Below are 26,601 nucleotides of genomic sequence, written 5' to 3' on the forward strand. Positions count from 1 at the left end.
AAAACATAACATTTAAAAAAATAAAATATTCAGAAACTCAAATGTATAGATATTTTTTATTTTTGTCACATACAGTTTTCACCATAAAAAAATCATCCATAGAATGATTAAAATTATTTATATTAAATTTATTTGCTTATAAGAAAAGCAGTAATAATATGTTATTAAAAAAACATTTCAACAGAGATAAAAGTAGATCACTTGAAAGCAAGAGTTATTTTTAATTAATTTAACCAAGACTAGGGAAGATAAAAATCACAAATATCACTGGGAATAAAAAAAAAAGGGAAATTTATTTACAGAGAAATAATTGTAAATAGTCCATTTTATTTTTTTGACACTGCAGATACTATTAAGCAGATAAGAAAGTAAATGTTTAAAACTTGGATTAAGTATATAAAGAAACAAAGCTGTTTATAATTATAAAAAGGTGAACACATACATTTTCACAGCAGTTTGGTTCACAGCATCTTGAAATGGTAAGCAAAAAATAACAAAGTAGAAAATTCTGATAAATACATTTTTAATAATTGCATCGTATCACAAGATGTACTTAAGAAATTAAGATCTAGATTTACATTTTTTTTTATTTTCACGCAAGAAATAAAAAAGAGACTGAAAATGTTAAAAATAACTGAATCTTTCAGGAAAATACCCTAAATGTATGTCGGTAGATTCTATTGTGTAAAGCATACATTTAAAATTATGAATTATCTTGCACTTCTACTTTCAAATACCATTCAAAACTTGGTTATGGTAATACCAGACAAAAAATAATTTAAACTTAAATGTACACAGCAAAAATTGATAGGTTATGTTGCTAAATGCAAGAATTTGTATTAAAACAACACACATCATAAGGAAAAAAAAAAAAACAGCAGGCAGTCTTAAGTCCAAATTTCGTTGTTTCTAATGTAGGAATGATGAAACTGATTTTGTGGAGGTCAAACGAAAAAATTAAGAGGCTAATAAAATATTTAAGTTGGCTAATAAATATAGATAACCAAGGTTAAATTACATAAAATAAAATGTACGTCAAGAGTACAAATTAAATAACTGAGATATGTTTGGCAATGTATTTTCTTAACAAACAAAGTATTCATATTTAAACCTTAGCCATTCTGAAGCACCAGTCTACATGGACAGGGAGATAATTCAATAAAAAAGCTTTGTGTACCCTGTAACAATATTTTCAACTAATTTCCTTTGATTAGAGAAAAAAGCAATTAAACATATATTTCAGCCCCTGCTATAGATATAAAAAAAAAGAATACACCCCAGGTAACTAAAACATTTAGCTTTGTACACTTGATTAAAAAAACAATTAGGCCCTAATGTACTAATTAATTTTTTTAAAAATCTATTATTAATTTAAGTATATATCAAAGGTTTCCTAAAATAATCTTTTCAATCCATTATAACAATAGGTTCTTTGCTCCTATTTTATTAATAAGTAAAAAGTTAAAACTTTAGGGGCTTGTGTTAATAAATTTGTATAAATAACTTGCATTCATATGTTATTTATACTTTAGGGTTAGAGAAGTATAACAAAAACTCTTGAATATAGTACACCATGAAGCTAATAGATTTTTTGTAAGCTATAAGTAGTTGCCAGATAAATAAAGTAAGTTATGGCCTAAGCTTTTAGTTGGTACATGGAAATTGTTTTAAATACTTGAATGTCAACAGAGAAACAGCAGCACATAAATTAACAATTATACAGAAATTAGCTGGAATGTATGATTTGTAATACAATTTTCTGAAGAAGTAAAATTAAAAAAAACTTTAACCAGCAAGTAATACAAATGTTTTCACAACAGATAATCTTAATTAGGATTTGCTATTCAAACTAATTTAGTTTACTTGAAAAAAAAAGTTAAAATATGTTCCATCTATCAGGAATTCAATTAGAAATTCACTGGGAACTTAAGATCATTAATGAAATGCTTTTGTCACAATAAAAACCCAATTTTTTTAGAGTGCTTAAAATTTTGAAACATTCAAATTAAGAAAAGCACATGAATGAATCATTTTATTTATACAAAAATAGTTACAGTTGTTAAAGTTAAAGCATTTGAGTTTAATGCAAAGCACATAGTACAAGGCCACTGTTAAATAGTTTGAACAAGCTTGGTGACAAACAAGAGGCAGCAAAAAGTCTTGTGACACTGCAACAGTTTTCATTAGTTTTCAAGATTAGATTCACACTCATACTTTTAACTTGTCAATAACTCAAGATTGCAACAGTTTTCATTAGTTTTCAAGATTAGATTCACACTCATACTTTTAACTTGTCAATAACTCAAGATTGAAAATGAAGTGAGATCAACCTCATTTCTTGTTTTACTCATTTAAAAAAAATGGAAATATACATTGCTTTGAGGAGTTGTTACATTAATTTAAAAAAATACACATGGTTAATTAGTTGAATGAAGACATTACAATTAAAAGGGTGTACATCTTTTAAAGTGTATTTCTAAAACAAAAAATTAAGAATGCTTAAGGTAAAGCAATTATTTAACCAGGATATGTGTGTGAATTTTAAATATCAGCAAGTACTAGCATATCACATGTTTTTAAGATGGGTCATTCAACTTTGAAAAAAAAATTATGTAAATTCAACATTATTAAAATTATCACCATCACTGGGATATGGGTATTGTTTTTTTTCTTCATACAAGCACCAAACATAAAACAGATCAACTCTACTTCATCTGCTTTGTTGGAAATCAGGTCTGTGAGAGTACAATATTTTATGCACACAGGACCATGAACTTTATAAAAGTTAAAATGAAAGCTGTTTATCAAATGAATTTTTTCCAAAAAAATAAAATAAATGTGATTATATTTAATACATTAAAATGTTCACAATTAATATTTTTAAGTCATTTTCAACAAACAATAAACATGAATGATACATGAATTCATGCTGGTAGTAGCCATTGAGCAATTTTCCTAGTCACACAAGTTTAAATATGTACTAGCATATTTAAATCTTTCGTATAATTAAGCTAAAAATATACCAGCTTTTTACCTCAAAATTTTTTTTCTATGCTTAAAAATAATATAAGAATAAAAGTGAAAATGTACTTGAAATACTTTGTATCGGTTATTATGAATGTCTGGGTTATATAGGAATTATGCAGGTATACTTAGAATATGTCCTCTAAAACTAATAATAAAGCTAATATAAAGCTAATCTGGTCAACAAGTATGAATCTGGGCAAAAATTAATTAGAAAGCAAAGAAAATTAAGACCTTATAAAAAGTGTACCTTGTGACTTGTGTATAGATATATCTAAATCAGCTTTTAAAAAATCTGGTAACAAATGCATATGTAAGTGGTAGTAAGTATAGAAAATGGGTCATAAATTAAAACACTTTTATCCTAAGCATAACTCAATTCTGGGGTTACGAATTTGTTAAAATTGTAGTTATTTTAAAGAGGCGTAAGGAAATTCATAAATTAAAAAAAAAATTATGCTAATATTATAGAACCCCTTATTATGATTACTATTCACAAAGTGAAAGTGGTAAACTTATTTGAAAAATAACAATGTAATTTATCACCTAGTGTGATACATTTATTGCAGATATTAACATCCATAAAAATATACACCACACAGCAGTAAACTCACATACAGCACAGCAATGAAATCAGTCAACACAAAACTATCCTCATAAATATTACTTCAAAGAAATAATCATCAGCTACCTTCCTGAAGATTGTGATATAATATAAATTAAATATTTTTTTTATTATTACAAGGAATGATATGGAGTATGTAGTCAACAAACCAAGGGAAGCCTAAGATAACACATTTTAGTTTCGGTAAACCAGATGGAAAACAACAAAGGTCCGCGTTAAGCTTAAAACTGCTTAGACGGCATTCAACAAAGGTACAGTGGTTATTAAAAGCCCAGCTTTTAATATTAAATTGGTTATTGTTTGTAAAATAAACAGGTTAGTTTAAGAAAATATTTTAAAGTCACTTCTAAATAAATTAAACAGTACCTGGTGGTTGATAGAACATTTTAAATTAAATGAAAGATGCTTTCTCCAGTTTCTGATACTGTCACATTGGTACTCCAACATCTTGGTTGTAAGAAACATTTACTTTTTATCACTGTGGACTTCAGGTCTTGAAGGTCGATTGAATTTCTTTTTTTTTTTTGTCGATTTATTATTGTCTTAAATATCTCAACGTCACTTTTGTTGAAAATAAATTTTGGACTTGAATCACAAAATCACTTTAATCTTTTCATCAAGTTGAAAGAAAAACTGAGCCAAAGATTGTTTACAAAAGTCAAGATCACAAAAATAATTTGAGTGATCGTTACAAGAAAAAAAAAACAACCAATCACGTCCAGAGGTACGTGGGAAGTAAAGCCTCTTTCTGTCCCACTTTAGGAGCCAGGTTCTCCTCATGTAAAAACCTCAGGGGTATCAGCACCAGGTAACCTTTGACCTTCTGCAACAACTTCCTGGCCTCTGCTTCATCAGTCTGTGCTAAGGGGGGAGAACTCTGATAATTTCTTAACTCCACAAAGTTTTTCACGCTGTCAGTGGGCAGGCAGTGAAAGACCTGGATAAAAGAAAAATATGTAAAAATGTGTTTTAGTTTAAATTATATAACTTAAAATTCCTCTCATAAGTTTTAGTTGTATATGACTCCTGAGAGTATGCAAAAAGCTCATTTTAATTTTTATTAGTATTAATAAATTACATGGTTAAATAGAATAATGAAGGGGAAGTAACTAGAGAGGATGCTGGTAATGGTCTTGTTTTTAAAATTAGAAAATTTAATTCCCCAATACACTATTTGTGTAGTGGCCAGACTTTATTAAGAATATGTGGCTAGCTAACACCCACTATCTCTTTACTTCCCTTGACTGATATCACATAACTTTGGTATGTGGGATTATGGGCTGATGCCATACTAATAACGATAGAAATAGGTTTGATAGGATCAAATCCTACAGAAATACAATCCAATATGTAACAATGTCTGACCCACTAGAAACCATGTGTCTATACTGTACAGAGATGCTAGCAGAACCTGACCTTGTCAAAGCAAGTTGTGTTGACTGCTGCACGCTTGACCCAGACATCTTTATAGAAACTGTCACTCGTGATGTCCGTCAGATCTACAAAGTCTGGGTCCTTGTGGATACCCAGATGTTCTCTGAAACGGAGATGATAGGTGTTAGGATTGTTACATATCAGTATTTACATAGATTTAGAGTCCCTTTTGTTTACATGTTTTCATTACCCTTCAAACTATAGTTATATTGAGATTAAAAATGTAAATAAATAGTACACAAGATTTTGAAACATATGAATGCAATTTTGTAGCATAGGAACGATTGGGTGGGAAGTGACATATAGCACATGAAACTTAGAGGTTAGGTAGGGTATAAAAGGTGGGGTTAGGAAAGTTTGGGGGTCCATTCTCTAATAGGCAGCCTAGGTCTCATATGTACTTTCAAGTAATAAAGAAGTAAATTATACACAGACTTCGTGTTGGTTTAAAGGGTTATACACGTATTCAACACGCATACATATGTCAGTTGTACAGGTACTCAACACACATCAGGAAATAAGGTCTACACATTTCAACATCCAAACTATGACAGCTTAAAATTTGATAGGACAATTACATCCAAATATATCAGGTAAACTTATTTTAACCAAAATACCTTTTGCTTATCATATTTATGTGACATAAAAGACCCAAAGTAATATAGTGAACATCAATAACAAAAAACTAATTCTACTTTAAATATAGTCTTTGTCACTTACAAAAGCCTCACCTAAATATATCTAAACTTTTTGACAAAAAACCCCACTAAAATATAGTTCAACTTACTAACTAAACCTATATCCAAATATAGTCCACCTTATTTACACATACAAAAAAAAAATCACCCAATAATAGTCAACTACTGGCACAAAAATCCCACTTAAATATAGTCTAACTACATAAATACAGTCCAAATTATGACAAAAAATCCCCACCTAAATATAGTCTAACTGCGTAAATACAGTCTAAATTATGACAAAAAATCCCACCTAAATATACTCTAACTACAAATTATGACAAAAAAACCCACCTAAATATAGACTAACTACAAATTATGACAAAAAATCCCACCTAAATATCGTCTAACTACAAATTATGACAAAAAAAACCCACCTAAATATAGTCTAACTACAAATTATGACAAAAAATCCCACCTAAATATCGTCTAACTACAAATTATGACAAAAAAAACCCACCTAAATATAGTCTAACTACAAATTATGACAAAAAATCCCACCTAAATATAGTCTAACTACAAATTATAACAAAAAAAAACCCACCTAAATATAGTATAACTACAAACTATGACAAAAAATCCCACCTAAATATCGTCTAACTACAAATTATGACAAAAAAAATCCCACCTAAATATTGTCCACCTCAGTGAAGACGCAAACTTCCCAGCTTGATATTTTTTCCCATTGACCGTGACGTCCACCTTTTGGACGTCCTCAAACATGACGGCTATCTCACTGTCTCGCGTGCCCAGCAGGCTGCGGTCATTGATGTTAGCTGACCCAATGATCACAGTGTTGTCGTCAACAATCATCAGCTTACTGTGCACATAAATCAGCTCCGTCATCTGGGAAATTAAAACAACCTGGTTAATTCATCATCATATTTTCACATTTGTGCCCAGGCAGATGAAGTAGAGCACATCTGTTTCAATGACCTCGGAAAATGTGGTCAGCACTAGCTCAGCTGCTTTTGTTTCCCTAATGTGAGTTAAGTACCCATCAGAGCTGGGTGGGCTCGGGGACGTTATTCATCTGCCACCAATATATTAAAAAAAGTAACTACTTTTTATACTATATACAAAAAGATTACAAACATTTATCATATATTTTACATTTGAGCTATAATATTGCATTTGCTAAAAATTAATTAGAGTTGATCAAAGAACTTAAGTAGCCTACATTCAATAAAGCAACAATAGTTTTGTGTCTCTCTAATGTCTCTACTAGAAAGCCTTCTAAGAGCAAGAAAATAAAGTTTAATTTCAGGGGAAAGAACTCCTGACTGACAATGAGCTGTGAAACATTTTATTGATTATTTACCTTTAAACAAAGGGAAGCAACTCACCAGCTTATTGTTCAAAGTGTCCCACGTCCTGAGACCACAAAAGACAATGTACTTGTTGGGGTCAGGGATATCCTTGGCCAGCCGCTGCATCAGAGAGTTGCCGCCCCTGCAGATGGAGGAGTAGTTCCAGTGGGTCACTGCCTGCAGGGCCACACCTGTGCTGGTCCCAAACTCACCTTCAAAGGCAGGTAACAGTGGCATCACCACATAGACTCGGAAGTTGCTGCCACTTCTGAGAAAGATGTGGAGAGTAAAGTCCCATTATAAGAAGTGATCCATGAATGAAGTTTTTACCTGCATCACATTTTTACCTCACCCACACAAAAAGCCAGACCCCTTCTCTCTCCCCCCCCCCCCTTCCAATTCTAAATTAACATAACACCTTAGTCTACCCCCTCAAAATAGAAGTTTCCGTTTTCTTTAAAAGCACTTTCTAAAATATTTACTGAGCATTTTTATCAAATTCAAAGAATAAAGTTATGGTCTCCGTTGAGTGAATTGATCAATTGTTAATAAAATTTACAACGTGAAATAACTGCAAAAATTCAGTTTCTATTATTACTTTTTAAGTACAAAAATAATGTCACACTTATTTAAAAATAAAGATCTTAGCAATTTTTATTGGTGAGCATTTAAAATAAACAATACGTTTGAAAACTTTTGTAAAAGTTAATATTTTGACAAAAACAAAAGTCAAAATTTGAAAACAATTTGAAAACAGATAAAATATGTCAAAAGTGTAACTCAGAAATAACATTTTTTAAAGAAACAGAAAATGATTTACCTGCTCTGTAGCAACACAATTTTAACACCCAAACCTGAGATCAATATCAACTGTTATCTATAAAGTTGATCATTGTTTAATCAATATAAAATTCTCCATACTAATATGGGAAGATCTATCCTCAAACTGACCTCAACTATAACAATAAGATAATGTATTGTTTCTTATGAAAAGTTTACAGGCCTTGACTTCCTGCCCCTGTGTCTTGCACCACATGGTTTGGCCATTAGGGGCAGTTCAGTCAGGAGAAAACCTATGTTCTCGAGCCTGGGTTTCAAACTCATGACTTTCAGGTTAGCAAGCGTGCGGTCTACCGCTAGACCACACCATCCCCTCAATACTTAGTATCATAAGGTTAGAGTGGAATAGCAGTATCCATCATGTTGTATACCCAGACCAATTGTGACAAAAGTACCAACCTATGTTCTCAAGCCTGGGTTTAGAACTCATGACTTTCAGGTTAACAAGCAAGCGGTCTACCACTAGACCATGTTGTCCCCTCAATACTTAGTATCATAAGGTTGAATATCCGTATCCGTCATATCTTATACCCAGACCAATCATAACAAAAGTACCAACCTATGAGCCCGAAGAATGCGCTTGTACAGAGCATTGCCTATACAGTTATTGACATGATTGTTCTGTCCCACCAGTGTGATAAAAAACTGATTCTGTTGACAAAGTTGGATCATATTAGTTTTAACTTAAGGATTAAATGAATCATTAAAACGACAATGCTTCTTAATATTAATTAAAGAAAGTTTTAAGTAATACAATATTATATAGTATCTTCATATTAAAAATGAAATTTTAAAATACTTTATAAATAATTTTTCACAAAAAACTTGCTTACTTCTATTTTAATATATCTTATATATTTTCAACCCTTGGTAAAAATCATCTTATAACTTATATAATGAACTTAAGGCTATATGCAAACCTACTTCTATGTATATATAATCCTTGGAATTTTCTATACAGTGTTCATATGCTGCCTGGATGGAGTCCTCTGGTTGACCTATACCAGCTGACCAGCCACAGCTGCTTCTTAATACCTGGAATGTGAGGGTCGAACAAATTGTTATGTTGGACAGGATTTCCTCCAACACAATTAAGTATTGTGTCAACATGTTATGCGCCAAATAGCCCGTTGACTCCGATTGCAGCCTGCTTTTGTTTTTGGATTTAGTTTCATAGCCTTTGTTCAACCAAGCACAAACTAGTTTGATTTTGGAGTATTTTCTCCTAGAGGGGTTGCTGCCCCCAGCTATCAAGCCTCATCTACCAAGCAGTTTGAACTCAGGACATTTTGGGTTAGCAACCAAGAGCTTAATCAACCATACCATGCACACTTCATTAACCCGTCCATTTTTACACATCTCATCTGCTACTTAATTACAAAACTGTACTTCTTTGATTGACAGAAGAGCAATACAGTACGAATGTTTTATTTTACAGCTATTGATGATTAGTTTAAGGATTTCCTGGAATGATATCTATGGGACCTGCTAGCAATCATCATGTCCCATTAGTGCTCAAGACACACAGGGCAGATGAAGTAGAGTTCATCTGCTTCAGAGACCTCTGGATAGCGTGGTCAGCACTATGCCAAGCCGTCTTTGTTTCTCTAATGTGAGTTAGATTTGAATCAGGATTCAAACTTGGACTCTCAAAATTAGCTGTCTCTACCGCTAGGCCACACTGTCCCATGCTATCAGTAATAGAAGGCTGATTTTAAACCAGCCTGTTTTAAACATTTTATAATCTCTAACTCTCATCCAGGTCATACAAACACAAGGTTTTATGTAAGCTTTCAAACAAGCTACAGTTACAAGTTTGAAGATCAAGGCAACACAAAATATCAATAAAAAACTTACTTGAGCTTTTACTTCAAATGTTATATCTTTGATTGAGGAAGGAATGTAATCTTTGGATGCTGTTTTTGGTATCAGTAGTGGAAAGTTTATATTTCTTTTGAACTTCTCCAGCTGTTTACAAGAAAGACAAACACAGTCAATCTTTAAAATGTTACACATGCATGATGTTTTTTTTTTTAAATGCAGTCTACAGTATGTAATTATTTATAATAAATGATGAGACCAACATAGAATTTGTTTAACAAAACATTATTACAACCTAGAAATGCCTTGGATTTTGGATGTGATTACATTGCAGCAGTAGTTGTGTGGGACGGAGTGGTCTAGCGGTAGAGAGCTGGACTGCTAACCCGTAAGTCTCGAGTTCGAATCTGGGTTCAAGCCAGTAGACCGTCCCTGAGTCCACCCAACTCTGATGGGTACCTAACTTACGTTAGGGAAAGTAAAGGCGGCTGGGCATAGTGCTGACCACACTATCTCTTCATATGCCGAGGTCACAGAAACAAGTGGACTCTACTTCACTTGCCCCATAGACCGTCAGGTTTGAAAGGGAAACTTTACTTTACTTTAGTTTGTAAAATATTTCTGTTCATCAGACATATTTAATATTCCATAATAATTTTTAATTAAAGTGGCATGACACGTTCAACAAAACCCTATTAATTACCTTGGTGAAATTCCACCTGCCGATAAAATGCCTGGCCAGATCACGCGCTGATTTCCCATAGACAACACAACCAATGTCATGCCAAGGCATCCTGGGATACTGGGTGCGGTCAATAAAATCTAGGGAAAGATAAAATAGTAGGTCAGTAAAATCTAGGGAAAGATAAAATAGTAGGTCAGTAAAATCTAGGGAAAGATAAAATAGTAGGTCAGTAAAATCTAGGGAAAGATAAAATAGTAGGTCAGTAAAATCTAGGGAAAGATAAAATAGTAGATCAGTAAAATCTAGGGAAAGATAAAATAGTAGGTCAGTAAAATCTAGGGAAAGATAACAAAGCGGGTAAAAAAATCTAGGGAAAATTTTTGAAGATATTGTATGATTTTTAAACAATTTGTCTGATACTTCAAATATATTTTAATACAAGAGTATAAACTGATTGAAAATTGTAATGATGTCAAGCAAATTATGCAAGTGCCATATGCTTAGTGTTACAATGTGTAATATCTTTTGTTTCTTAATTCTAATGCTAACATTGTCTAATTACGTTTGTATTCAACTTTTTAATAACGTTATGCATTGAATAAGAGAGATTTAACCTTCAAAAGGCTGGTGCAAGTTTTGAAAATCCCTGTAGATAAAGTTGACATAATCCTTGCCAATCCACAACCTAGCAGAGCCGAGCAGCCCCCTCTCCAAAATGTCCTCCTCGCTCTCCGTGTGGTACATGCCCCGCGGGACGTTCAAATTGCTGCCCTCCTGTTTCATCTCCTCTATGCTGTCTCTCCTGCCCTGCCTTTTTAACTTGTCCACACCTTCTTTGAAAGTTCTGACCTAATGGGGGGCAAACAAATTGTTAGAACAAAGGGGTTTACTTAGCAGTGATGTGGTCTAATAACTTCTTCTTCGTTCTTAATTTTAGTGTTGGAAGGGATCCTCTCCAACACAATTAAGTATACATGTCAACTGGTTATGTGCCATTGAGGCCATTGACAGTAGTGATATGGTCTTATAGTTGAATCAGTTAACTATAGGGTCAGTGCTTAAAAGCTACACTTAACAGCAGTGATGTGGTCTAATAACTGCTTCTTCGTTCTTAATTTTAGTGTTAGAAGGGATCCTCTCCAACACAATTAAGTATACGTGTCAACTGGTTATGTGCCATTGAGGCCATTGACAGTAGTGATATGGTCTTATAGTTGAATCAGTTAACTATAGGGTCAGTGCTTAAAAGCTACACTTAACAGTAGTGATGTGGTCTAATAACTGCTTCTTCTTCTTAATTTTAGTGTTAGAAGGGATCACCTTCAGCACAATTAAGTATACATGTCAACTGGTTATGTGCCATTGAGGCCATTGACAGTAGTGATATGGTCTTATAGTTGAATCAGTTAACTATAGGGTCAGTGCTTAAAAGCTACACTTAACAGTAGTGATGTGGTCTAATAACTGCTTCTTCTTCTTAATTTTAGTGTTAGAAGGGATCACCTTCAGCACAATTAAGTATACATGTCAACTGGTTATGTGCCATTGAGGCCAATGACTAAGATTTCAGCCTGCTTTTCTTCGGCCTTTCCTGTCTCCAGCTAACAAGCCTCATCTGCCCGAGGTCTAATAATTGAATCAGTAAACTATAGGGCTTGTGTTTAACGGCTATGCTTAACAGCAGTGATGTATAATAATTGAATCAGTAAACTAAAGAGTTAGTGTTAAATTAAAGGCTATAATAATATAAATTTAACAGCAGTGATGTGGTCTAATAACTGAATCAGTTAACTATAGGGTTAGCGTATTAGTTAAATAAATTAATGGCTCCCTAGTCTGATAGAGGATTGGACTGATGTCGCTCATGTATCAGGCCCCCTCTCTCTCCACATCTGATGTACCCCAGGGAGAGGCTTTAACTTTACCCATACAAATTGGCATTAGCTGTGTGGCAGGAGCTACCAAAAGGAAACATGAGTTGGTAATCCTGTCACCACTCCAGTTACATTGTGGAGTTTTCTATCCTAGATGGATTGCTGTCTCCATCTAACAAGTCTCATTTGCCCAGGGGTTTGATCTAAAGAGTTTTCTCGGTCCAACCACCCTGACCCTCAAATAGGGTAGTGTATTGGGTAATGTACAAGTATTTATATCAGACACGTATATTAGATCTTTAGTGCATGGGAAAGAGTATTAGTAATGTATGGGGTAATGCACGGGTAATTGTATAAGTTAATTACAGTGTTACTTTTATAAATGTACTTAAAAGCCAGGAAATGTGAACAAAAGGAAAACCAATATAAACTAAACATGTATTAAAACGTAACCTAAGCTACACCAAACAAACTTACTAATCTTTTCCTTGTAGTAGGATGTTTGATATTCTGGTTGTAGAACAGACTCTCATCAATCCTCTCTGGGACCTGCGGCGTGCGTACAATTGTTTCAAACTTGGTCACGTTGAAGATCATCCTCCACCTCCGCCGGGCGGCGCTGGCTTTGTCCTCGTTGGACCTGACTGAGACGTTGTCCTCTTCATTGTTGTTCTGCTCCTTGCGCTGCATCATCTTCCTCAGGGCGTTGACGGCGCTCACTGTGTTGGAGAAGCTGAAGGCACTGTTGGAGATTCCTGAAGTTCCAGGCGCGTCTTTAGCAGTAGTTTCTCCTGCCTGCTGTCCTGGTTTGTCAGGAACTATGAGATCAGCCGTACCTGAGGAGTCACTGTTGGCACGGACTTTCGGCTCCTCCTCTGCGGTTAATTTACTTTTATCTTTTTTTAAACCTGGCGATTTCCCGTTTTTTAGTTTATTGCCGGCGCTACTTTCGGAGGCACCATTTTCAGAAATTTCTCCTACAGAAGTTTTTTGGAATGTTTCTTTCCTGTTTGGGATGACCAGTTCTAAGCTCTTATTCTTAGAGCGTCTCTTCCACAAATGTGAAGCCTTGACCCCTGAACTGGCTGTTGACTGTTTTCTTTCCTCACTTTTTTCTCTCCTTTTTGAAGATGGGGATTGCTTTGGACTTTTCGTCCCATTCCTGTTTGGGGACAAAGAGTGTGGCCTGTTCTTGCCCTTCCTCCCAGCTGTTGGCGATCTGGACGAATGTTTATTTTTCATGAGATTTTTTGGAATGTCGTCAGCCTCGGCGCAGCATATGATTTCCTTGTCGACCAAAGTGTGATAGGTCAAGGCCCCGGGGTCGTTGGGTACTTTTAAACTTAGCTCGCTGCTTGGCCGGGAATGCTCAAAGTAGCTGTCATTGTAAATGTCTTTGAAAGGTTGCATAGACTGGTTGATTTCCTCCAGTGTGGTGGCGTTGAGACCCTCCACGTCAACCACCGAGGACTGCTGCCGCAGGAGGGGGCGGCTGCCTGCTGCCCCGGGGGCGTCGCCATCCTCCCCAGTGTTCACATACTTGAAGTTAATACTGGACTGACACGCCTCCATGCAGGAGCTGTTGGACGTGTTCGCAGAACTGTTGCTGTACCTAGACGCTAGGTCCCCATCACTATCATTGTTTTCTTCATCACTGGCATCGGTTACCATGACAACGACATTGGCATCAATCGGCTCGTGGCGTTTATCAGGTTTGGGGCTAAGTTTACCTGATTCCACGGGTGACTTTGAGCCCCCTGCAGGCGATTGGACTGCTGGTTGGTGGACCTGGTACCGGACACCCAGGTTGTGTCTGTGTTGTTTGCTGCCTCTAAAAGCAGGAGAGTCAGGAAGTTTAGCAGGGCTTGCTTCTGATGTATTGTCCTCACTGTCATCTGTCAGCTGCACAATGAAAGATACAGTGCAGTGGATTACCCAAACATGGTGTCAGAAGAGATAAGCATGTTAAAAAGCATTGAATCAATGTAAATATTTATCAATCATGTAAAAAGCATTGAATCAATGTAAATTTTTATCATTCATGAGTGTCTTAATAAAAATATATTTTAATTTCAGTGTTCTAAGAAATCAAAGATGTCAAGTTAAGTATTAACTTCAAGCATGTCAAGAATATATCAGGTTGAATATTAACTTACAGTGCGCTAAAAAAATGTCAATTATCCAATAATTGTATCAAATGAGATAACCAAGTTACACAGCAATTGATCAATATAAATATTTATCAATCAAAAGCATCTTAACTAAGTTAAAAATTAACTTTCAGTTTCTAAGAAAATAAAAATGTCAATTTGAGTATTTTTTTAAACTCAGGGTGTCAAGAATATATCAACTTGTATATTAACTCACAGTGCAATAAGACAATGTCAATTTTAATTTACTTGAAGTGTGCTAAGAAAATAAAAATTGTCAAGTTGAATATTAACTTGAAGTGTGTTTAGAAAATGTCAAATGTTAACTTTCAGTATGCCAGGAAAATGTCAAATTAAATATTAACTTAATGTCTACTAGGAAAATTAAAATGGAAAGTTCTAAATTATTTCACCTGTTTTGTAAGAAACTGTCCAGCAAAATGTTTAATATTAACTAAGCGTGACTGGAACAAATTAAGTCAAATATCCTAAACAATGAATTTAACTTGACTACAGACCACGTATTGAGTGTTTGGTTTTTATGGTAAAAATACTATAGAATATGATGCATTTAAATAATGTGTCCATCTAAAAATCAATTTAAAGTAGAGTACTGTCTAAACACTATGGTATAATTTTATATTGTTATGTATTTTTTTAATTGAGTATCATTAGCCATTCTACCAGTCAGTACTGTATTTGTATTCATTTCACAAATATGGTAAAAGACTGATTGAAATAATGATCAATGGCTAATTAATTAGCACACAGTAGGTGTCAGTCATGAAGATTTTTATTTCCCACAGAGTGTAGATTACCACAGAGACTTCCGTGTTGCTGGAGTTGATAAAGTTGTTTGAAGCGTTGTGACCATTTCCGTTTTTTGGCATTAGACTGATGGACCCAAGGTCTGTCATCCTAGAAGGGAAAAAATCATGAAATTACAGCCAAAATTTAGGAAGTTATTTCTTAAAACTGTTCCAGGGTTGAACGTAATCATATTTTTTGCTAAAAGTCAGTAGTCTGCATCGTATAAGGCTAATTCTGTTAAGATGCTAATCATGCTTAATTTACATTTAAAAAATTGGTAACATAAGACATTCAATTCCATACAGGTGTTTGAAAACACATTAAAAGATCTTTAAAAAATAAAAATAATCAATCACATTTTAAGTTTTTATACCAAACCCATGTTTTGAAACTTCACTTTTCAATTTTTATTTTTCTAAATTCAAAATATAAATTTTAATTGATTTTTTTAAATTTGAAAAAAAAATTTAAAACTACAATGGTGTTGATCTTTGTCCTATACAAAACCCTACCTGTGATACTCATCATCCCATCTCCCATAGCACAAGTCTAAACCACCTGTGAAGGCCACCTGTTGGTCAATGATGACCAGCTTTTCATGATGGGCCCACAGCAAGACACCTTTGCCTGGGATGTGATCTGGATGTCTCAATACCTGCCAATTAAATTAATTAAATGCCATTTAACTCATCTCAATACCAGCCAATTTTTTAAATTAAATGCCATTTAACTCATCTCAATATCTGTCAATGAAATTAACTAAATGCCAACCTCAATACATGCCAGTACAATTCATAACCTCATTATCTACCGATAAAATGTATTACAGCACAGTGCCAGATAGCTTTTTTTAAACTCTTTGGTGCCATGATGTGTTTTGTAACTCACATCAATGACAAGTTTACACACCACATTTCAAATGTTGGAAATAATAAAAAAACAAAACAGAAGGTCAATGAACTAAAAATAAACCGGGAGTGATCTCCCCTAAACTTTCTCGAATATTCTTATATAAAATAACAGGGGATGGGAACTCGGGCTATAGACATGATTTTTAATCCATTTTAAATACTTAAAGTTTTAAAAATGGAATAAAATCTCGTAGACAAATTAATTGCACACCAAGTGAACGCCAAATAAAAAAGCGCATAATAGTGCGCAATATTATTAGTACTTCTAAAATTTACATTAGTTTTTTGAGAAATCAAAAGTAGCGTAAATTACTACTTCCAGTCAACGGAAATTACTCAAAATTTAACAGAAGGTAGAGAATTAGATCTTTTACTTACATGTGAAATTTCATGTATCTATCTGAAATAGTACTCAAGTTATAGGCTTTTGAAAAATTCAAAGTAGGAAAAGTACCACTTCCGGTTATCGAAAATCGCTCAAAAGTTGATACGGATCTACGATTTTGATAAAATACTTATATATGAAATTTCATCAACCTAGCTGTAACGGTACTCAAGTAATCGTGTTTACACACGGACACACAGACACACACACACACAGACATACGGACAAGATTGCAAAATTATGTTTTTCCCTATCAGTGAGGTGTAAAACGTCGAGATTTGTAAAAATCTCGATTTTTTTTTGCACGATTACAATAGGGCCTACTTTCTCTATACTTCGTATATACGAGAAAGTAAAAAACACACATCTAGTGTTGCCACTCTGGCTCAGCAGCCAACACTCAAACTATAGATGACATTTTGTAAAAGGCCACAAATAAATTTCACAGAACAGAGAGGAAACCCTGGATAAAACAGTGTCTAATATATTTAAGCAGCTGTGTTATGACCACAGGGACCTGATGAATTTTACACTCAAACTATAGCTAACATTGTAAAGTACCACAATTGAATTTCAGAAATAATGGAGGCAGGAGAGGAAACCCTGGATAAAACAGTGGCTAATATATTCAGGTAGCTGTGTTATGACCACAGGTACCAGCTCTCTGCATGCTATAGCTGACATTTTGTAAAGTTTCACAAATAAATTTCACAGAACAGAGAGGAACCCCTGGTTAAAACAGTGCCTAATATATTTAAGCAGCTGTGTTATGACCACAGGGACCAGATGAATTTTACACTCAAACTATAGCTAACATTGTAAAGTACCACAAATGAATTTAACAGAACAGAGAGGAACCCCTGGATAAAACAGTGGCTAATATACTCAGGTAGCTGTGTTATGACCAAAGGGACCAGCTCTATGCTGGCATCATCCTGGCAGGCTGGGACAGACATGGAGGGAGGACAGATGTACTCTATCCCTATTGGTGGATTATTATATCAAATGCCATTCACCAATTGGAGGTTCAGGCAGTACGTATCTCTATGGTTACGTTGATGATGGGAGGGAGGACAGCTGTACTCTATCCCTAATGGTGGATTGCTATTTTGAATGCCATTCACCAGTGGAGGTTCAGGCAGTACATATATCTATGGTTACGTTGATGCTAACTTCAAACCAAAACTCAAGAATGCCATTCACCAATTGGAGGTTCAGGCAGTACATATCTCTATGGTTACGTTGATGCTAACTTCAAACCAAAACTCAACAAGGAAGATGCATTAAAATGTGTTGCCAATTCTGTGACCCTGGCCACCAACAGAGACGGTTCACAGTGGTGGCCTCTGAATTGCACCCCAAGTGAACAGCAAACAATAGTACTTTATAAAGTCATATGCATTTTTTGAGAAATCAGAAATAGCATTAATTACTACTTTCGGTTACAGAAAATTACTCTAAATTTGACAGAAGGCAGAGAATTGGATCTTTTACTAATATGGGAAATTTCATGGGTTTATCAGAAACAGTACTCGTGATAGGCTTTTGAAAAAAAAACGAAAGTAGAATAAGTTCCACTTCCAGTTACCAGAAATGGCTGGAAAGATGATACAGAACTACAAATTTGATATAATAGATACTTAAATGAAATTTCATCAACCTAGCTTTAACAGTACTCAAGTTATCGTGTTCACAGACAGACACACACACAGACAAGATTGCAAAATTAAGTTGTTCCGAATCAGGGAGGTCTAAAAAGTCGAGTCAGGAAGGTCTAAAATGACAAGATTTGAGAAAATCATGATTTTGACTTTTTGCTTGATTACAATACCTTCTCTAAACTCCCAATGATGACTAGAGTTGACTAGAATTTTCTCCCGATTAACTGGGTTGACATAAAGACACACCACTCTAAATAAATACACATTGAGCAATTGCCTTGGCAAGCTAGTTCATTGACAGTGCCAGATAGCATTATTATAAAAACTTTTATAGTGAATTTAATGGAGGGGAAAATAGGTATTTGAAAGTTCAGAAGTATTCTACTTTTCATAAAATATAGCTAGTTGCTAATAAGAAATAAAATGGGGGGAAAGCTGCACATATGATGTTTATTTTTATTCAGATTCTGAAACTTGGCCTATTAAAACTTGTATTTTTCTTACCTGGCTACTGAATACTTTTTGTTTTAATATAATCATTTATAAAATTACTTCCAAAGTAAAAAAAAATTTACCACCAGAGGGTTGTTAACTTTTAACAAAGTTCCCTCCCTTGATTTTTCTAGCTTCTAGTGATCTTAATGCTGGGTTGAGGATTGGCCAGTTTGTTGCAGATTTTAACCATGGTGTTAAGGCTAATGATGTTAAGGCTAATGATGTTAAGGCTAATGATGTTAAGGCTAATGATGTTAAGGCTAATGATGTTAAGGCTAATGATGTTAAGGCTAATGATGTTAAGGCTAATGATGTTAAGGCTAATGATGTTAAGGCTAATTATGTTAAGGCTAATGATGTTAAGGCTAATGATGTTAAGGCTAATGATGTTAAGGCTAATGATGTTAAGGCTAATGATGTTAAGGCTAATGATGTTAAGGCTAATGATGTTAAGGCTAATGATGTTAAGGCTAATGATGTTAAGGCTAATGATGTTAAGGCTAATGATGTTAAGGCTAATGATGTTAAGGCTAATGATGTTAAGGTTAATGACAGGAAGAGCTTTCAGGGATGACATGGTCTAATGCTAGAGTTTTCTAATGCTAGCCCAAAGGTCTTGAGTTCAGATCCTGGGCTCAAGTCCACACAGCTCTGATGAATGCCTGACTCAGGGAAAGTAAAGGCAACTGGGCATAGTGCTGACCCTATTATCCCTTTATATGCCGAGGACACAAAACAGGTGAAATCTATCTCACCTGTTCTATGGACAAGAAGGTTCAAAGGGTATTTTACTTTTTGTTTTTTTACAATACACAAAGCTCGATTGTCATTTACGTATATATGCTGATAGTACCTATTGTAACCATTTAGTCAACATATCACTTCAATCACGTCCAGCAAAATAAAATGACCAACCTTAATATTTTCTGGACACTGAGACACAAGTGTCTGTTTACTGTAACTACTCTTGATGTCCAGCATGATAAAATGACCAACCTTAATATTTTCTGGACACTGAGACACAAGTGTCTGTTTACTGTAACTACTCTTGATGTCCAGCATAATAAAATGACCAACCTTAATATTTTCTGGACACTGAGACACAAGTGTCTGTTTACTGTAACTACTCTTGATGGTCAGCATAATAAAATGACCAACCTTAATATTTTCTGGACACTGAGACACAAGTGTCTGTTTACTGTAGCTACTCTTGACGTCCAGCATAATAAAATGACCAACCTTAATATTTTCCGGACACTGAGACACAAGTGTCTGTTTACTGTAACTACTCTTGATGTCCAGCATAATAAAATGACCAACCTTAATATTTTCTGGACACTGAGACACAAGTGTCTGTTTACTGTAACTACTCTTGATGGTCAGCGCTGCCTCGATTTCTTTATACAGCAGCACAAACACTTTCACACCCTCTTCCTGGAAAACATTTCAGTCAAAAGTTTTCTAGAGTAACAGTGATAATAACAAAATACAGGTAGTATTAGTGTTACGATGTGTGTTACACTAGCAGCATTTTTAATTTCCTTTTTTTCACTAGCTATGTTTTTTTTTGGCTTTCTTCTTCTTCTTCATTCTTTTTTTTTTAGTGTTGGAAGGGATCGAGCCTTATCTGTCAGAGGGTTTGAACTCTTTTTTGGCTCAGTGGTGGTATTATTTCCAAGCAGTGGTTCTTAACATTTAGGTGGGACCGAACCTCAACAGTTTATATTTACATTCACCTAACCCTTCTTAATAGTTCTATTGTCCGCACTGACAAAATCTGATCGTGAATCATATGAGTTGGATGTATGTCTTGACCTCCACCGAACTCCTGAGACTGACTTACTGAACACTAGAGGTTTGATCTAAAAACCCAGGTTAAGAACCACTGATCTAAAGTATCCCTAAAGTATCCCTAAAGTATCCCTAAAGTATCCCTAAAGTATCCCTAAATGAACTTACTGCCTTCCTCTTGAGTACGACATCAAGTCTCCATTTGTCACCATCCACAATTGGTCTCTTCAAGTAAATTTCTGGACTCAGCCTGTTCAAAATACACAAACACTTGTACACACAATATTGTGAAAACACATCCACATTCTTATTTCATCCGTACTACTCTTAATCTATTACAATAGGGCTAGTAAGTAGGTCATCAACCAGTTCTACGGCTCAATAGAACTGGTTGGTGACCTACTTACCAGCCCTATAACCCATCTACCAGTTTTAAGTTGTAACACTTTTATAAACAGCTATTCAAAGAGATGCTAAATTAGATGACAAAATCAGATCAGTATTCACTGTGAGAATGCACACAAATTTTTGTTTACAAAAATATTTTCTATCTAAAAATTCTATAATTATATTAATTTAACACAAATATAAAATATTTGCAGTAGAATAAAAAAAAAAGAAATCAAATACATTTTAGTAATTCAAGTGTGAAATAAAATGAAACTTTATTTTACTAAGCTTCAACAGCAGGTACTGTGTTCTTTGTGTTTGTAGGTTATCAGTAAAAAGATTTAAAAAAAAAAACAGAAGAACAATACAAACTTTAAAAATTATAAAGAAAAGAAGGATTACAAAATCTAGAAAAAATTTTGAGCACGGAGATGGCCACCATCACTATGGCAATGGCATGAAATTCTCAGCCATTTTTTTTTTTTTAGACTTAACTCATTGAGTCATAACTATATACTAAATATTATAGCATTAGGTTGAGAAAAAAATATTTTAGTTATATTAGTTTTCATCACCCCAAAATACTCTTAACATGGTGGCAATTCAGGTAATGCAAATATTATAACTGGTTTTTCTTCAGTTTTGGTTTCAAGTTTTTATGAACTAAACAGTTTTGAAGTGACTGGGGAGGTTATAATTCTGGAATCCATTAATATCCTGTCACAAAACAATTTGTACTGATGCTTCATGATCCTCTTTTCTCCTTGTGGAGCATAGGGCCTCAGCCCCACCCTTCAATTTTGTCGTCCCCAGATGCCTCATGCTACATCAATACAGAGCTCAAACTGGCAGCCAGACAGACTGCGACAAAACAGAGAACATAACAAACAACAACACCATAACAAACAACAACACCAACAAACAACAAAACCAACAAACAACACCACCAACAAACAACACCACCAACAAACAACACCACCAACAAACAACACCACCAACAAACAACACCACCAACAACAACACCACCAACAAACAACACCAACAACAAACAACACCAAACAACACCACCAACAAACAACACCACCAACAAACAACAACACCAACAAACAACAACACCAACAAACAGCAACAACAACAAACACCAACAAACAGCAACACCAACAAACAACAACTGCAACAAACAACAACACCACCACCAACACCAACAAACAACAACACCAACAAACAACACCACCAGCAACCCACCACCAGTCTGTGATGTAGATTTCCTCCTTGGCTTTCTCCAGGGCATCAGCAACAGCCTCAAAGTAGCTCCTCCCATCAACAAACCTTGGTAAGAAAAGTTAACATAAAGCAAAAAGAAAAACTTAAAGGTTTTATATAAGTAAAATTCTTAGCTGGCAACACAGATGGCTTATAACATGTTATTTAATATAATATAGTGCCTTAATGAACATCAGGTATGTGAACCACCTTACCAACTAGTATAAGAAATAGTCTAAAAAATGGGTGTCAGCTGACATATAAAGTAAACCTGATAAAATCTTAGCTCCACTTACCCCTGGCATATGAAATAACCCTCAATCCCACAAATCTACATAGCAGATGAAATAACCCCAAAATTGATTTACCACCTGGCATATGAAATAACCCCAAAATTAACTTACAACCTGGCATATGAAATAACCCCAAAATTAACTTACAACCTGGCATATGAAATAACCCCAAAATTAACTTACCACCTGGCATAAGTAGACTCCCTGGCAGGAGCAAAAGAACTAAACCTATTGTGTTCAATGTAGTCTGTTGCTAGTCTTTTGGCTGTGTCTTCTATTTCCCTGGCCCATTCCTTGGCTTTACGTGTTGTCCAACACTTGATCAGCAGCTTTCTAGAGAAAAACACACACACAAGCATTTTTTTAATTACCTAGCCGTCCAAAATTTTATCAGCAGCTTTCTAGGTTTAAATACCTACAAGCATTTCTTTAATTACCTAGCTGTCCAACATTTTATCATCAATTTTAAATACTATGTTACACATATCTTAAATGACCTTATATTTTCAAGTAATAAAAAAGAACAAGTATCTTTTGGTATGTTTTCATACTAAGAGTATATGGGGCCGGTGATGTAGAGTTAATCTATTTCTATACCCTTGGCAGATTAAGGGATTGTGTGGTCAGCACCATCCCTAGCTGCTTTTACTGAACAAACAATGCCTTGCTTATATTCTCTATGAGTACACAATATGAGTAGGCTACCTGACAAAGAATGGCTCACCTGCTTATATTCTCTATGATCACAACAATACAAGTACCTCACAAAGAATGACTCGCCTGCTTATATTCTCTGTGATCACAACAATACAAGTACCTCACAAAGAACACTAACCTGCTTACTCTATCACTTCAACAATACAAGTACCTCACAAAGAATGGTTCACCTGCTTATATTCTCTATGATCACAACAATACAAGTAACTCACAAAGAATAGATCACCTGCTTATATTCTCTATGAGCACACAATATGAGTAGGCTACCTCACAAAGAATGACTCACCTGCTTATGTTCTCAATGATCACAACAATACAAGTACCTCACAAAGAATGACTCACCTGCTTATATTCTCTATGATCAAAACAATACAAGTACCTCACAAAGAATGACTCACCTGCTTATATTCTCTATGATCAAAACAATTACAAGTACCTCACAAAGAATGACTCACCTGCTTATGTTCTCAATGAGCACAACAATACAAGTACCTCACAAAGAATGACTCACCTGCTTATGTTCTCTATGACTACAACAATACTAGTACCTCACAAAGAATAGCTCACCTGCTTATATTCTCAATGAGCACACCATGTTTGGCCCCTGTGTTAGAGAGGCCATGTTTGACTGAGAAGGCCGAGTCCATCAGCAGGACATCACTGATATGGCCATCCTCTGGCCTCACGTACAGGATAAAATTATCTTTCACAACCAGCCACCTGGAACAGGGAAGGAGGATATTAATTTTTTTTTAATTATCTTTTTTTCATTTTTTGATGAAGACACATGGGGCAGTTGAAGTAGAGTTAATCTGTTTCTTTGAACCTGGACAAGCTGGAGGTAGCATGGTCCGCACTATGCCCAACCACCTTCGTTTCCCTAACTTGAGTCATGTATTTATCAGAGCTGGGTGAACTCAGTGTCATACTAAAGACTCAAGCCTGGAAACTTAAGACTTTCATTTAAAAATTTAAACATAATAAAACCAGTACTTGCTCACATATTGCACATTGATAGTTTATAATACTAAAGTCCCTTCTGTTCTTCCATAGCAAAATCTATACAGTAACCTGATTACCTTTTATTATTTCACATTTCATTCTTTATAATTCAAAAAGAAAATATTACATGTCTGATCTACCATAGAAAAGAATTCTATACAGTAACCCCCATTGTTTTTATTATGTCACATTTGGTTCTAAATTAAGATAAAAAAAATTCTATGCCATAATCCTACAATTGTACTTTGTTAATACATTTTGGCCTATTGTTTACATTGCTATTAAATTAGGAAAAGTTTCATGCCTTGCATACCATAGAAAAATATTCTATGGAATAACTACCAACGCATTTTGTTTTCTTATACAAAATTGTTATTGTTATAAAATTAGGAAAAGGTGTAAGTCTGGTCTACCATACAAAAAACATTAATAGACTAATCAGTCCCCATTTACATTTTTATCTTAAAATAACTTTCTCAATGTTATTATTAAATTAATAAAAATTTGCATGTCTGATCTGTCATACAAAAAATTTCAATATAATAATAAGTCACCATTGTCTTTTCTTATTTCGTGTATCTTTCTCAATGTTATTATTAAATTAGGAAATATTTGCATGTCTGACTTACCCCCTACCATACAAAAAATCTTAATAGAATAACAAGTCACCAATGTCTTTTCTTATTTCACATATCTTACCCAATGTTATTATTAAATTAGGAAAATTAGCATGATTGACTAGCTGCCAAAACAAACAAAAAAGAAAACAAAACATAAACACCCAGACCTCTAGAGGCAAACAAATTTGAATACACAACTGAGCTGGTCTGATAAAGCCTGCAGTGTGTTGTTATGAAGGAAATGATTAAATCATTAAAAAATTGCATGGCTTGGTTTAGAGAAGAATTAACAAAACAATTTTTTATTCCTACCCCAAGCTAAATTGGATTACTAGCAGTGAAAGGAAAATAAAAATCACTTAGTTGTGGATATTGAATTGATAATACAATTTACAGGTTTACCAGCACAATTAAATTACTCTTGGCTTAGCCAGGTCACTAAGGTTCCGGACATTGAAGGGAGGAGGTTTACTGACCTTATATAAATTAACTTCTAATTAATATTGTATCAATTAAATCAACACAAAATGAACTTTATGAAAATAATTGAAAGAAAATTTTAAAAATATGTTTTAATAACAAACTTTTATATAATTATGCAATAATAAAAAATAATAATGTGTTATTATTTAAATAACTATAAAGAAAAGAGACATGACACTGACTGACATAACTAGCCCTGTATATTGACACCGACTGACATAACTAGCATTGTTTTTTGACACTAACTGACATGACACTGGCAAATGTAATTAGCTCTATACCACGACACTGACAGATCAAGCTAGCCCTATGATACAGAATCAAGTGACTAGCCCTGTGTACTGTCACTGAATGACATGACACTGACAAATGTAATCAGCTCTATAACATGACACTTACAGATCAAGCTAGCCCTATGACACAGAATCAAGTTACTAGCCCTGTATACTGTCACTGAATGACATGACACTGACAAATGTAACTAGCTCTATACCACGACACAAACAGATCAAGCTAGCCCTATGACACAGAAACAAGTGACTAGCCCTGTATACTGTCACTGAATGACATGACGCATGTTACTGGCCCTATATCTTGCCACTGACCGCTTGTTCCAAGTGCCAGCAAAGTGCACATTCCTAAGACAGCCGCAGCATTGTATATTGATCCTCCGACCCCCAGAACACTTCTCTATCAGCCCCTCCTTGGCCTTGATCCCTAACTTGTTCACAAATGATAAGTGGCTCACTTCAAAAAACTTGAGCTGTTCAGAGAAAGGACATTGTGGGTGATCTTGGTGGATTAAAACCACAAATATGATGTGGAATCAAATAGAAAATAAGAACTCTCTTACACATTAATGACCAATCTTTTAGTAACAAAGTAAGTTGGTTTTATTTTTCAGTGTTACACTACAAGCAACAGGTTACCTCCCTTTACTATTTCAAAGTTTTTTTTTTTTTTTTTTTTTTTAAAGTTTTTAAAAAATTTATGTTAAAATTTTGAGCTGGTAAATGTATTAAAACAAATTTAAACAGTTATGCATCTTAAATAAAAGACCATAAAATACATCCTAAGTGGTAAATTATATCTCTGAAATCGTTAATAACAAATTCTTAGACAAATTCTGTGTTTATATAGACATATATACACAAAACATGTAAATATTTCTTTGGACTATTCAAGATCATGCTAACCCTAGATAATTTCATGCAATGTACCAAAAATATTGAATAATAAATGACATTGAATGTAGGAATAGCATGTAAAATATCAATGGC

The 26,601-nt window shown here is 34.4% G+C and overlaps 1 protein-coding gene across 1 annotated transcript in view; it reads right to left on the reverse strand.

Annotated features, from left to right (window-relative positions):
• Positions 1-3,077: 3,077 nt before the first annotated feature.
• LOC131936273 (phospholipase D1) overlaps positions 3,078-26,601 on the reverse strand; it is an 87,305-nt gene continuing 63,781 nt past the window's right edge. Inside the window, exons 6-23 of the mRNA XM_059293185.1 lie at positions 25,927-26,084; positions 23,784-23,936; positions 22,683-22,832; positions 22,189-22,272; positions 20,722-20,803; positions 20,083-20,196; positions 15,823-15,965; positions 15,319-15,418; positions 12,828-14,252; positions 11,091-11,325; positions 10,495-10,613; positions 9,828-9,938; positions 8,895-9,005; positions 8,530-8,621; positions 7,167-7,398; positions 6,449-6,666; positions 5,066-5,186; positions 3,078-4,586 (exon numbers count right to left, since the gene is read on the reverse strand). Of these exons, the coding sequence (XP_059149168.1) occupies positions 4,362-4,586; positions 5,066-5,186; positions 6,449-6,666; positions 7,167-7,398; positions 8,530-8,621; positions 8,895-9,005; positions 9,828-9,938; positions 10,495-10,613; positions 11,091-11,325; positions 12,828-14,252; positions 15,319-15,418; positions 15,823-15,965; positions 20,083-20,196; positions 20,722-20,803; positions 22,189-22,272; positions 22,683-22,832; positions 23,784-23,936; positions 25,927-26,084 (3,873 nt within the window). The 3' untranslated portion in view covers positions 3,078-4,361. The remainder of the gene's footprint in view (positions 4,587-5,065; positions 5,187-6,448; positions 6,667-7,166; positions 7,399-8,529; positions 8,622-8,894; positions 9,006-9,827; positions 9,939-10,494; positions 10,614-11,090; positions 11,326-12,827; positions 14,253-15,318; positions 15,419-15,822; positions 15,966-20,082; positions 20,197-20,721; positions 20,804-22,188; positions 22,273-22,682; positions 22,833-23,783; positions 23,937-25,926; positions 26,085-26,601) is intronic.

Source organism: Physella acuta, unplaced genomic scaffold (assembly GCF_028476545.2).
Source record: "Physella acuta isolate Inbredline_101_S28 unplaced genomic scaffold, ASM2847654v3 ptg000174l, whole genome shotgun sequence".
Classification (NCBI taxonomy): domain Eukaryota; kingdom Metazoa; phylum Mollusca; class Gastropoda; family Physidae; genus Physella; species Physella acuta.